This window comes from Lemur catta, chromosome 7 (assembly GCF_020740605.2).
Source record: "Lemur catta isolate mLemCat1 chromosome 7, mLemCat1.pri, whole genome shotgun sequence".
Classification (NCBI taxonomy): Eukaryota; Metazoa; Chordata; class Mammalia; order Primates; family Lemuridae; genus Lemur; species Lemur catta.
In genome coordinates, this window is record NC_059134.1 from 47,161,253 (window position 1) to 47,174,329 (window position 13,077).

The window sequence follows — 13,077 nt, forward strand, 5'->3', positions numbered from 1 at the left end:
AAAATGTGGAGGGAGGGGAGTAAATGTCTAAGTAGTTTATGCAATCAAAGTTAAGCTGTTATCAGCTTGAAATAAACTATTATAAGTGTAAGATGTTCTATGTAAGCCTCATGGTAACCAAAAAGGAAAAATCTATAGGAGACACAAAAACAAAAATTTAAAAGATTCAAAACATACCACTATAGAAAACTATCAAACCACAAAGAAAAGCAAGAGAGGAATAAAAAGCTATCTTTAAAACCAGAAAACAATGAATAAAATGGCAGTAGTCTTTACCTATCAATAATTACCTTCAATGTAAATGGATCAAATTCTCCAATAAAAAGACATAGAGTAAAATTGAACACTTATCCGATACCATGTACAAAAATCACCTCACAATGGATTAAAGACATAAGACCCGAAACTGTAAAACTACTAGGAGAAACCATAGGGAGAAAACTATAAAACACTGGTCTAGCCAATGACTTTTTACATTTCACCCCAAAAGTGCAAGCAACAGAAGCAAAAGCAGACAATGAGATTACAGAAATTTCTGCACGACAAAGAGAGCAATTAATAGAGTAAAGAGACGACCTCCAGACTGGGAGAAAATATTTGCAATCCATATATTTGATAAGGGATTAATATCCATAATATATAAGGTACTCAAACAATTCTATAGAAAGGAGACAAATAATTAAGAAATGGGCAAGGGACCCAAATAGCCATTTTTCAGAAGAAGACATATGCTGACAGATACATGAAAAAATGCTCAACATCACTAATCATTAGAAAGATGCAAATTATTAATAAAAAAACTACAATGAGAGATCACCACACACCCGTTAGAATGGCTATTAACAAAAAGTCAAAAGATAAGTGTTGCGCGAGGATGTGGAAGAAAGAACCCTTCTAGGCCGGGCGCAGTGGCTCATGCCTGTAATCCTAGCACCCTGGGAGGCCGAGGCGGGTGGATTGCTCGAGGTCAGGAGTTCGAGACCAGCCTGAGCAAGAGCGAGACCCTGTCTCTACTAAAAATAGAAAGAAATTAGCTGGCCAACTAAAATATATATATATATAGAAAAAATTAGCTGGGCATGGTGGCGCATGCCTGTAGTCCCAGCTACTCGGGAGGCCGAGGCAGGAGGATCACTTAAGCCCAGGAGTTTGAGGTTGCTGTGAGCTAGGCTGACGCCACGGCACTCACTCTAGCCTAGGCAACAGAGCGAGACTCTGTCTCAAAAAAAAAAAAAAAAGAAAGAAAGAAAGAACCCTTCTATACTGTTGGTGGGAATGTAAATTAGTACAGGAAAACTGTATGGAGGTTCCTCAAAACACTAAAAATAGAATTACCATGTGATCCATCAATCCCACTTCTGGGTATTTGCCCAAAAGACTTGAAATCAATATGTTGAAGAGATGTCTGCACCCTCATGTTCACTGCAGCACTATTCACAATAGCCAAGATATGGAATCAACCCAAGAATCCAACAACAGATGAATGAATAAAGAAAATGTGGTATGTAGACACAAGGGAATAATATTCAGCCATAAAAAAGAATGAAATCCTGTCATTCACAGCAACATGGATGGAACTGGAGGACATTACATTAAATGAAATCAGCCAGGAACAGAAAGTTAAACAACGTATGTTCTCACTTATATAGAGAAGCTAAAAACAATTGATCTCACAGAAGTAAAAAGTAGAACAAAGGACACATGGATGGAATTGGAGAACATTATGCTAAGTGAAATTTGCCAAACATAGAAAGACTAATTTTCACTTGTGTGTGGAATCTAAAACAATGGAACTCATAGACGCAGAGAGAATGATAGCTACCAGAGGCTGGGGGTGGAAGGAATGGGGAGATGATAGTCAAAGAGTACAAAGCCTCAGTTAAACAGGAGGAATAGGTTTGATTTTTTTTTTTTTGAGATCTATTTGACAGTGTGGTGAATATGGTTAATAATTGAGTATTTAACATTTCAATATAGCTAAGAAAATTAATTTTAAATGTTCTCATCACAAAAATATTAAATATTTGAGGAGCTGGATATGTTAATTAGCTTGATTTAATCATTCCACATTGTATTCAAAAACCATATCACTTTGTACACCAAAAATATATAACTATAATTTATCAATATATAATTTAAAAAGTATTTTTAGAGTCAGTACTGCTACCCATGATAGTAAATTTTAAGTTCAGTTCCTCCAGTTAAAAAAAAAGCTGACAAAATTTGTTCACTCGAACATATCAAAATTGCTTAACTTTTTTACTTTAGCATGGAAGTCTATATTTTTTAAATAGTAATACAACACTGTTATAGTAATGCATTATACATTAGAGAAAGAGAAATAGTCCAAGGGTGCAGTAGGTATGGATTCAGGCAGGTCAGACAGTCCTGGGGAAAGGCTATTGCTTTTGATGAAGATTGGCCATTCATGGAGTAATTTTCTGAAGAAATGGAAGGAGGCAGAAATGTAGAAAGGTTGGAGAAGAGGTTCCAAAGATTGCAATCATCAGCAGGTATGCTCGTTTCCATAGAAAAACACATTAGCAACAAAATTTGTCCAATACCAGCTTAAGTGAATATTTTCCCCATAACTATTCAGGGCTCAACACATTCCTATTTTGTATTTTCAGTCGGGCAAACAAATGCTTACATATTCACAAATGTCTCCCCACGTGTACCCTTGCTCATCTTCTAAAGGAGAGGTGTGGCAGGCAGAAAGCAAACAGTCTAAAAGACTTTCTTCCTAGCTTTTGAATTTCAGAAATCTAGGCTTCACTCTACTTTGTTTTGTCTGAAGTGGTCAGATAGGGCAGGGAGAGGAGGTAAAGGGTGAAGATAAATGAAGAAAGTCTTTGGTTGAGAACACCCAGAAGTGACAGGGAAGTCCTCTTCAACAGCTCAAGAATGGATGCAAGTGAAGCAGTGGGAGGAGATGGCACCCACCCAGCCAAGGAGACTCCCTTCACAATGCGCACTTATTCCCAAAATGCTCATGTGATGGGGGTTAGAAATGGCTGGACAGTGGAATGGTTGATCGGGAGGTCACCAAGCAAACGATATCCCCTGGGGCCCAAGAAAGTCCCAGGTGTGTCAATTAGGAAATGAAGGAAGCGTTGCTCTGACCCTCCTGCGGTAAATAGCCGCATCTGCCTCTGTGAGGGCCACACGTACAGGCCTCTGGACGAGTCTAGGGTTGGGGAAGGGGGTGGGTAAAATGTGCTGTTATGAACTGTTATGCACAGTCAGGTGCTTAGAAAACATTTATGACGACATTATTCATTATAGATGAAAAAAAGATGGAGTTCTGTACACAAAGTTAGAGAGTGTAGCAGGGCCGGGTCAGCAGCACCCCAGCAGCCGGAATGAAGCTGGTCCAGTGTCCAGCCCCTGTGGCAGGAGGTTCTAGTCCTCAGGACCAGTCAGACACCTTCGCTGCCATCAGAGACAAGCTGGGGGAGTAAATGAGGGAGGGAGAAAGGCAAGAGGGGGGCCCTGCCGACTTGAATTCGATGAGGGTTAAAAAGCTACCTACTGAAAGCACGAAACCCGAACAATGATTTCTTTTTTCCTCTGAGGTACAAATAAGCAGTCTCATAATCACCCAAAATATGTAACAGATTAACAAAAAAAAAAAAAAAAAAAGAAATTTCCCCAGGCAACGCAGATCCAAACTCTGAGTTTTACAGAAGCAGCCGGGAGCCGCGCAGGAACTTGTTCTGGGGCCACAGGTGGCTCTGGCCCACGTTGGAGGTGCGCCTCTGGCACTGCCTGCAGCGCCGGTACTTCTCGCACTGGTCCAGGAGGAACAGCTTGTCTGAGGCCCTGAGGAGAGGAGAGTGACAACTGTCACCTGCAGGCCTGCCGGAGTCCCCAGTGGCCCCGCTCCGAAAAGAAAAGTAACGCCAGGTCCCTGCTCTCCAGGCGCTCACACCCACCTGCGGTGCCCGCTCGCCGCGCACCTACCGCAGCTCACCCCGTCCTGGCATCTCCTGCCTCCAAACCTCCGCTGTCTCTTCGTTCTCCACCAAGTAAAAGGCCTGGACTTGCGCCTTCACAACAGTCTGGCCCTGCGGCCTCCCCAGCCACACGCACCCGAGCCCAGAGAGAGCACGGAACTTGCCCAGGGTCACACAGCCCCAAGCGGTGGCTCCGAAGCCTCTGCGTTGGCTGCTTTGCCGCGTGGGCGACGTCTTTTCGTTTGGCTCCCGCGAGACAGCGTTTGAGGGGGAAATCAGGCCATTAAACTGCTGGTGAACAGTTAACACCAGCAGGGAGTTAAGAGGAGATGTGCAATGAAAAGTCCCAGGAGGCCAGAAGCCTCGGGAGAGTTAAGGGCAGGACAGGGAGCGGAGACTAAGAGGAAGACAAAAGTGACTCTAAGCAGAGATGAAGGAGCAGCAGTGACTGATTTTCCCCTTCGATAATTTTTCTTGGTTATGCAAGACAGTCTCTGGTGTGCTCTCTTACCCCATCAAAATTTCTACATGGGTCGAATTTTGAAGGAGGAGGAGGAGGAGGAGGAAGAAGAAGAAGAAAGAAGTATCCAGAGCAGTCTTAAAAAAAGAAAGAATAAACAACCTTGGAAGTGAGCAGGGAAAGACCTACCTGGCTTGCCTTGGTAATGGGACAGAGTATCATGTGCTAACCGCATACATGTGAACCTTGTTTTTGCTTTTGCTTTTTGCCAAGTAATTCCTGCTTCCTACCTGCTACCTGTTTGAGTCCCCGCCCACTCTTAGCCTAGGTCCTCAGGCAATAGGTCTGGCTCCACCACGTCCCTGAAGCAGATTGGTTAGCCTGCCACTCAAGATTATTTCTTGTGTCTCCTCTATCCTTTGTCACCATATTGGCCACCAACACTTCCTAAATCCAACTAAAATCTCCCCCGCATTAATCTCACTACCTTTTACTTGCTTTCCCACAATACTGAGAAAATGGCTTGAAATCCTCAATTCCCCTTTCTCTTCCTCTTCTTTAGGCCAAATAATCCCACTTCTCCTTTGGAACCTATTTCCCATGTCATCCCTCATACTTTCATTGTGACAAAATATGGATTCTACCCATTAGAAAGACAAGTATAAACCTAAAAGGAAAAGGAGAGTTACAAATCAAGGTCCATTATAACAAATTTTATCCACAATAAAAATTAGTTGATAATTGGCAATTTAACCTATTATTTTGGTATATTCAGATTTTAATAATTTGATTGTATAGACTTGGTCTCATTCATGAAAAAAAAAATTTTTTTTTTTTTTTGAGACAGGGTCTTGCTCTGTCATCTGGGCTAAAGTGCAGTGGTGTCATCATAGCTCACTGCAACCTCAAGCTCCTGGGCTCAAGCAATCCTTCTGCCTCAGCCTTCCCCATGGCTAGGACAAGGAACATGCCACCACTCCCAGCTAAACTTTCTAATTTTTTATAGAGACAGGGTCTCGCTCTTGCTCAGGCTGGTCTCAAACTCCTGGCCTCAAGCGAGTGCTAGGATTACAGGTGTGAGCCACGCACCCTGCCTCATTCATCAAACTTTTAACATTCTTTGAAGTCACACCTTATATTTGAAAAGTATTTTAATTTTTGCAAAGTGTAATACTTTCCCATCTCTTTATTTAATCCCTGAAACTCCCATGTTAGCTTGGTCATGTAGGTGTTTATTTTCCCATTTTACAAATAAGAAAAATAAGACAAAAAGATTAGATTCCTCTCCAAAGTTAGTGTGAATTATCAAAGCCAGGACTAAAACCTAAATTCCCTGACTCCAGATTATAAACACATAGCTGAGGAGAAGGGGCAGGGATATAACAATAAGTTTCAGAAACACGTTCTTGATTGGTTCCATAATGGGATCTCACTTTTCCAGTTGCCCATCTTACCCACAATCGCTTGACCCTGCTCTCAAATGACCATTCTTTAAGGCTTGGAAGTGTTCAGATCAGAAACTCACTCTCCCTACTTCCACATAATTATTTCCAAGGAGAATCCCCACCCTCTACATAAAGAAAAGAAAGCTACCCTAAATAGAAGCAAAGATTAGGGCAGCGCTGGTAAATACGTAGCATACAACAGGCATTTCTAATCAATCACAGCAGTATTTCCCACTGAATACAGAATTGCTTTCTCTACAAAGTTCTCTAGGCAGCCACTACTAATCAACTGCAGTTGGCATTTGAAACCTATCTGCATCCCAGGATTTGAGGAAAGTATACAAGAAACACAGGGGATTTTCTTTGCAAACAAAGAACTTTGGCCGTTACCGCTCAAAATCCTTCTCCTCCATGTCCCGCTGCTTCTTCATTGCAGCACTCCTTTCCCAATCCTCCTGTAAGCCTTGGTTGATTCTGTTCACTCGCTCCAGCTCAGCAGCTCTGTCTGCCAAGTGCCTAAAGAGAAAAAGACAGTCTGACTCCATTCATCATACTTGGAAGGGCATGCAGCAACCTTGGGAGCCCCGTTCCTTTATGCTACATTAAACAGAAAACTTCTGGTTTTGTTCACTGTAAAAGCATGGTAAAACTCCCAGCTCTCAAATAATTTATGGCTCTAGGACCTTTCATCTTCAATCCTGGTTTAATTTAGCAGGATTATAACCTTTTTCCAATCAACAACTTCAGCCTTCAAAGCCCTTAATTTCCTTTGAGGCTAATTTAACTCATCTGAAGAATAATCCCAAATGCATTTCCTATTCTGAATGTTTCTTTCCTTTTATTCCAGCCTCTCAACTGTCAGTAATCAACCTAAAAGTTGCTACAAGCATTATACAAGACAAAATAGATAGGCATATAAATTAAGTCCAGAAAAGGGAAAAAAAGTGACTAATCAAGAAAAAAGAAAAAGGGAAAAAGATTATCTAACATTGTGAAGGAGACAAGGGAAAAAAGTAGGAGTGTTTGGTGAAGACCATGTCATCAGAGAAGTGACTGCAATATATTATTTCTCTTTAAGTACAATGTCTCAGTATTCCGTGTTGTGTTTCATTGATCACTGATCTCCAAACACACTGTCACTTACTGTTATGAATCACCTTAAGCCTGGTTCAAATTATTTATTTCTTGCCAAACTGAAACATTTACCATCAGTTCTCATTAAAGTCCAGAAGAAGCATCAAAAATGTGATTGTTAACTTAGCCTGCTCTGAAGGGCTTTGTGTTACAGGTAGCAATAGCCGCTGGGTATCAGAATCCTCCAGTAAAAATCAGTAATGTCCTCTGTACTGGTTCACTTTTTCCTAAAACAGCATAGCCACTTTTTCATCTAATAAGCATTGATTCAACAGCTGTTGTATAGCTATTATAAAGATTAAATGATATACAGAAAGTGCCAACACCTATCACATAATGGGAGCTCAATGATTGAATGAAATCTAATTTTTTTCATATGCTTTTTTTCTTTTCAGAGTTTTTTTTTAATTGTGATAAAAGAAAAACATGTAACAAAATTTACCAATCTTAACCATGTCTAAATGTACAGTTATTTGGTGTTAAGTATATTCACATTGTTGTCCAACCAACCTCCAGAGCTCTTTTACCTTGTAAACTTACACCCATTAAACAACTTCCCATTTCTCCCGCCTCCAGCCTCTGGCAACTACCATTCTACTTTTTGCTTCTATGAATTTAACTTCTCTAGACACTTCATATAAGTGGAATCATACAGTATTTATCTTTTTGTGACTGGCATATTTCATTTAACATAATGTCCTCAAGATTCATCCATGTATAGCATGTGTCAGAATTTTCTTCCTTTTTAAGACTGAATAATAATTCCATGTACAGTATATACATACCATGGGAGAGTGTGGTAGGGTGCTGAGGAATGGAGATCTGTGAGCATGTCCACACCCCCACACTGAGATCCATTCATCTGTCGATGGACACTCAGGTTGCTTCTACTTCTTGGCTATTGTAAATAGTGCTGCTATGAACATGAGTGTGCAGATATCTCTTTGATATCCTACTTTCAATCTTTTGGATTTTTGGATTCATATTCAGAAGGGGAATTACTGGATCATATGTGGTATGGTTTGGATATTTTGCCCCTCCAAATCTCATGTTGAACTTTGCTCCCCAGTGTTGGATATGGGCCCCAGGTCATGGGGGCAAATCCATTGTGAATGGCTTGGTGCCCTTCTCACGATAGTGAGTTCTCACTTTGTTAGTTCACACAGGAGCTGGTTGTTTAAATGAGCCTGGCACCGCCTACTTCCTCTCTTGCTCCCTCTCTCACCATGTGACACACCTGCTTCCCCTTTGCCTTCTGCCTTGATTGGAAGCTCCCTGAATCTCTTACCGGAACCAGATGCTGGCACAATGCTTCTTGTACATTCTGTACAAACCTCTTTTCTTTATAAATCACCCAGTCTCAGGTATTCCTTTATAGCAGTGCAAAATGGACTAACACAATATGGTAGTTCTATTTTAAATGTTTTGAATAATGACCATAGTTTTCCATGGCAGTTGCACCATTTTACACTCCCACCAACAGTGCACAAGCATTTCTACTTCTCTACATTCTCACCAACACCTGTTATTTTTTTAATAGTAGCCATCCTAATGGGTGTGACATGGTATCTCACTGTGATTTTGGTTTGCATTTTCATAATGATTAGTGATGATGTTAAGGCATTTTTTCATATTCTTGTTGGCCATTATTATTTTTTAAAGGATAGCTTAAAAGTCATTTTAATTTAAATGCCCAAAAAGTAAGAAAATGAGGTGGGAACAGGGCAGGTTGGCAGTCAGCATTCTCACAGCACTGCTGGGAAGCAAAGTGCTATACCTTTTTAGAAATTTAACTGTCAGTACCTGGTAATATTTGAAGTGTGCCATATGCTTGACCTAGCAATCCTAACTTTAGGAATTAATCTGATGGAAACAAAAGAACAAGTATAAAGATATATATTAAGACTATTTAATACAGAATTGTTATAATAGCAAAATATCTGGAAACAAAGTGAATGCTCATCAACAGTGCAAAAGTTCAATTTAGTACCTCCATATTATAGCTATGATGCTGCTATTGAAAAATAAATCTGGCATTTATGTACTGACTTGGATATAAAAAATGAGACATTATTAGGTTAAGGAAAAGTTAGTTTGCAGAGTAATATGTAAGATCTCATGGATTTCATTTTCATTTACAAAAGAGGAAGGAAAAATATATATGCATACATTGTTTAAATGGGACAAAAATGTAAAAAATGTTTTAGAAAGAATAAGAAAAAACATAGAAGGCTACATATTAACCTTAACATTGGCTACTTGATGGGGGAGATTATTTATTTTGTTTTTAACTCTCCCCACCAATTACCTTAATTCAATGAGCATGAATTGTTTTTTAAAAACAGAAGCATAAAGGTTCAAAGAAAAAAAAAGAGTAAAACAAGTATAATAGCTCAGCAGGTCTGTTCAGATCACACTGACTAAATGATCCCCTCTAAAAGAAAGCAGCCTTCTATTTGCCACAGCAGGACCTAAGACCCAGATCCATTTTGAGATGGACCAGAGAAGGGACAGAGAGTTGAAAAAGATAAGGGAAGTCGGAGGATGGAATAACCAATAAAGAATATAAAAACTGGCCAGGCGCGGTGGCTCACACCTATAATCCTAGCACTCTGGGAGACCGAGGCGGGAGGATGGCTTGAGCTCAGGAGTTCGAGACCAGCCTAAGCAAGAGCGAGACCCCATCTCTACTAAAAAATAGAAAGAAATTATCTGGACAACTAAAAACATATAGAAAAATTATCCAGGCATGGTGGCGCATGATTGTAGTCCCAGCTACTCACAGGAGGCTGAGGCAGAAGGATCGCTTGAGCCCAGGAGTTTGAGGTTGCTGTGAGCTAGGCTGACGCTGACACCACGGCACTCTAGCCCGGGCAACAGAGTGAGACTCTGTCTCAAAAAAAAAAAAAAAAAAAAAAGAATATGAAAACAGGAAACACAGATCTGCCCAGTACAGAAATGGGGATGCACAACCAGAGCTCTAACAAAGGAGACAACTAAGTAAAGATCACAGTTCATATCTGTTCAGAGTTTTACAGTTTCCAAAAATGCTCTCACATACATAACCACATTTAATTCTCACAGTAAAGACAAGTAGGACTGGTGTAATTATCCACATTTTTCATATGAGGAAATGAAGGCTCAGAAACCTGATGTGTAATCTGGCCCAGGTCATACAGCTTGGAAGTAACAGAGTTTAACCTTCCTGATTTCAAGTTTAGGAGATCAACTAGAGAAGCTAATGGCTAAAAGCAGAGGAGGAAGCTGCAAAAATCTCAGCAACAAATGCAAAGGGTCCCAGACCCATCTGTGGCAGCATACAAGGAAAGGCAGAGCCACCATGGGACAAGTGACAGCTAGCTGTTCGACTGCTATAAAACAGAAAAGCCAAATGCTTTCCCAAGGGAATAATATTTTTAAAAAAAAATCAATGGGAAAGACATCTTCTCCTCAGGCATGTTTAGACTTTACAAATATATCAGATAAAGGACTTGTACATCGAATATGTAAAGAGTTTCAAAACTCAACAATAAGAAAACAACTCAGAGGTACAGCCAAGATGGCTGACTAGAGACATCGCTTATCACACCATCCTAGCTGGAATGTAGGATATTGGACTGTGTAGAGCGCAGAAGAGTCACAGCTCAGGTGTGGATCACAGAGAGAGATGAGAGAGATGACTGGGGGCCCAACAGAGAAAACCTGCAAAGCTGAGAAAGAGGAGGATAGAGAGGAGAAGACAGCAGAAGGGAGGAAACCAGAGACACTCGCAGCCCAGTAAAAGGGTAAGGGGGGTTTCTCCTCCCCAACCTATGTGCCTTTGGCAAACAGTGGGACACAAAGTATATTTAAGCCTTTTCTACCCTCCACGAGCCCAGCCATGACAGCTAATTAGGAATTGTGGGTGAACCAGCAAGCCCCAGGAGTTCAGGCACCCCTAAGAGGCACCCCACAGGAGAGTGCCTCAAGAGGCCAAATGGCAGCTGCGGCCCCTCCCCCACCCATTGCAACCCTGAGAGTAGCTTGAATCAAGAAGCTCATGAACAGCTGCTGCTTTACAGTAGGTGCACACCCCAGGCTGAGCTCGCCACAAAGAGCAGAGCCCACCACAATTTGGGATCAACCTGCCACTGGCATTCTGTGGGATAGCAGGCTAGTGGCTTAGATAGGCAGGCCAGTCCCAATGCCCCCCGTACACTAGAACAGTGCAGGGAGGCACAGGGGAGAGGTCTCAGACCTGGATTTAGGTGGCGAGGAAGCCCTAGTGAACATACCCCATAGGAGAATGTGGTGGGATGCTGAGGAATGGAAATCTGTGAGCACGTCCACCCCACAACACTGGAGAACCACCATATTGGATAGGAGTGTGGCAGTAGGAGAGAGATAGCCTAGCTCCTGGTTCCATGGCAACCAAGTGCCTTGTGCAAGCAGGCTGAATGGGAGCTGCAGCCCCTCCCCCCACTCATTACAATAGGGAACACTTATACACTGTGGGTGGGACTGCAAACTAATGCAATCTCTATGGAAAGCAGCATGGAGATACCTCAAAGAACTAACAGTAGACCTATTATTTGATCCAGCAATCCCACTATTGGGCATTTACCCAAAGTAAAAGAAGTTATTTTATAAAAAAGACACTCGCACTAGAACGTTTAGTGCTGCACAATTCACAATCTCAAAGATGTGGAATCAACCCAAGTGCCCATCAATATATGAGTGGATTAGTAAAATGTGGTATATGTATACCATGGAGCACTACTCAGCCATAAAAAGGAATAAAATAATGTCTTTTGTAGCAATTTGGATGGAACTGGATCAGTGGTTTCTTGAGGACAGGGGACAGGGGAGGGGTGGAGAGTGGAATTACAAAGAGTTCATTTTCAAGTTCATTATCCTGACTGTGATAATAGTTTCATGGGTGGGTGCATATATATGTCAAAATTTATCAACTTGAACACCTGCAATTTATTATATGTCAATTATACCTCAATAAAAGGATAATTTTTTAAAGAATAAAGTAAAAATCAGTAGGAAAGGTGCGCCTTCCCTCAGGCATGTTTATGCTTTCAGAAATCTTCATAGGCTGCAACTGCCTCTCTTCCTCACTATCAAAATGCCTACAGAACCTTTCAGGATTATTAGATTATAATCTTTTAATCTTCAAGCAGTATATCTTGTGATTTCAAAACCATAGAATCTGTTGAAAATCAAATATCATGCTTAAGGGGAAGACTATAGTAAATTTTCAGAGTCTCAGAAGCATGGCACAGGAGGTAGATTCAAAGTCATGGGCATAATCTCATGCCACAGCCATTTCTAGTTACCTATGTACATGACTGAAGGTGGGGCTCTGCCTCTTCGCCCTGCTGTACTTGCCTGGGTGTTGACCCATAACAGCCACACCACCACTTCATTACCCTACATAGATTAAGAGTCTACTGTTCCCTTTTGGCAAACTTTTTCTTTCTCTTGAAAAATCTTTTACCACCTTCTACACTAGGTAAAATGTTTAGAGTCACTTGGACTTATATCCTGAGATGAGTAGAGTGGGTAAATCATTATCTGTAGAGAAGTCAGACCTAGGGAGGGCCACAAATAAAAACACTCCCAGCTATTTAAGCTGATATAATGGAGAATAATTATGCTAACTTATCAACTAGGAAAATGTTATCATGATAGCAATAGCTACCCTTAACTGAGCACTTACTCTGAGCCAGGCACTATGCTAAGCTATTTACAAGGATTAATTCATTTAATTCTCAACCACCTGGAAGTAGATCTAGTATTATCCCTAATAACTGTTAAGGAAACTAATGCCCTCAGAGCTATCTAAGCTGCCCAATATCACACAACTAGTAAAACGGCAGAACCATACCAATCAATCAGAAAAGACACTGACCGGGGCCTTGGAGGCCCCAGGAATTCATCCTTTAGGTGAAAGATAATGGAGAGGTGGGATCAGGGGTCTCAGGGAGGAGCTAGGGCAGCCTGGGCAGCAGAGGTACACCTGTAGGCCTTGGGGTAACAGTATTTATTATCGAGAAGTATGCAGATGTTTCACTACTTTAGCAAATAGTATAGA

The 13,077-nt window shown here is 41.2% G+C and overlaps 1 protein-coding gene across 1 annotated transcript in view; it reads right to left on the reverse strand.

Moving 5' to 3' along the window:
* Window positions 1-2,098: 2,098 nt before the first annotated feature.
* Window positions 2,099-13,077, reverse strand: part of CCDC81 (coiled-coil domain containing 81) — a 44,182-nt gene continuing 33,203 nt past the window's right edge. Inside the window, exons 14-15 of the mRNA XM_045557177.1 lie at window positions 6,252-6,377; window positions 2,099-3,822 (exon numbers count right to left, since the gene is read on the reverse strand). Of these exons, the coding sequence (XP_045413133.1) occupies window positions 3,681-3,822; window positions 6,252-6,377 (268 nt within the window). The 3' untranslated portion in view covers window positions 2,099-3,680. The remainder of the gene's footprint in view (window positions 3,823-6,251; window positions 6,378-13,077) is intronic.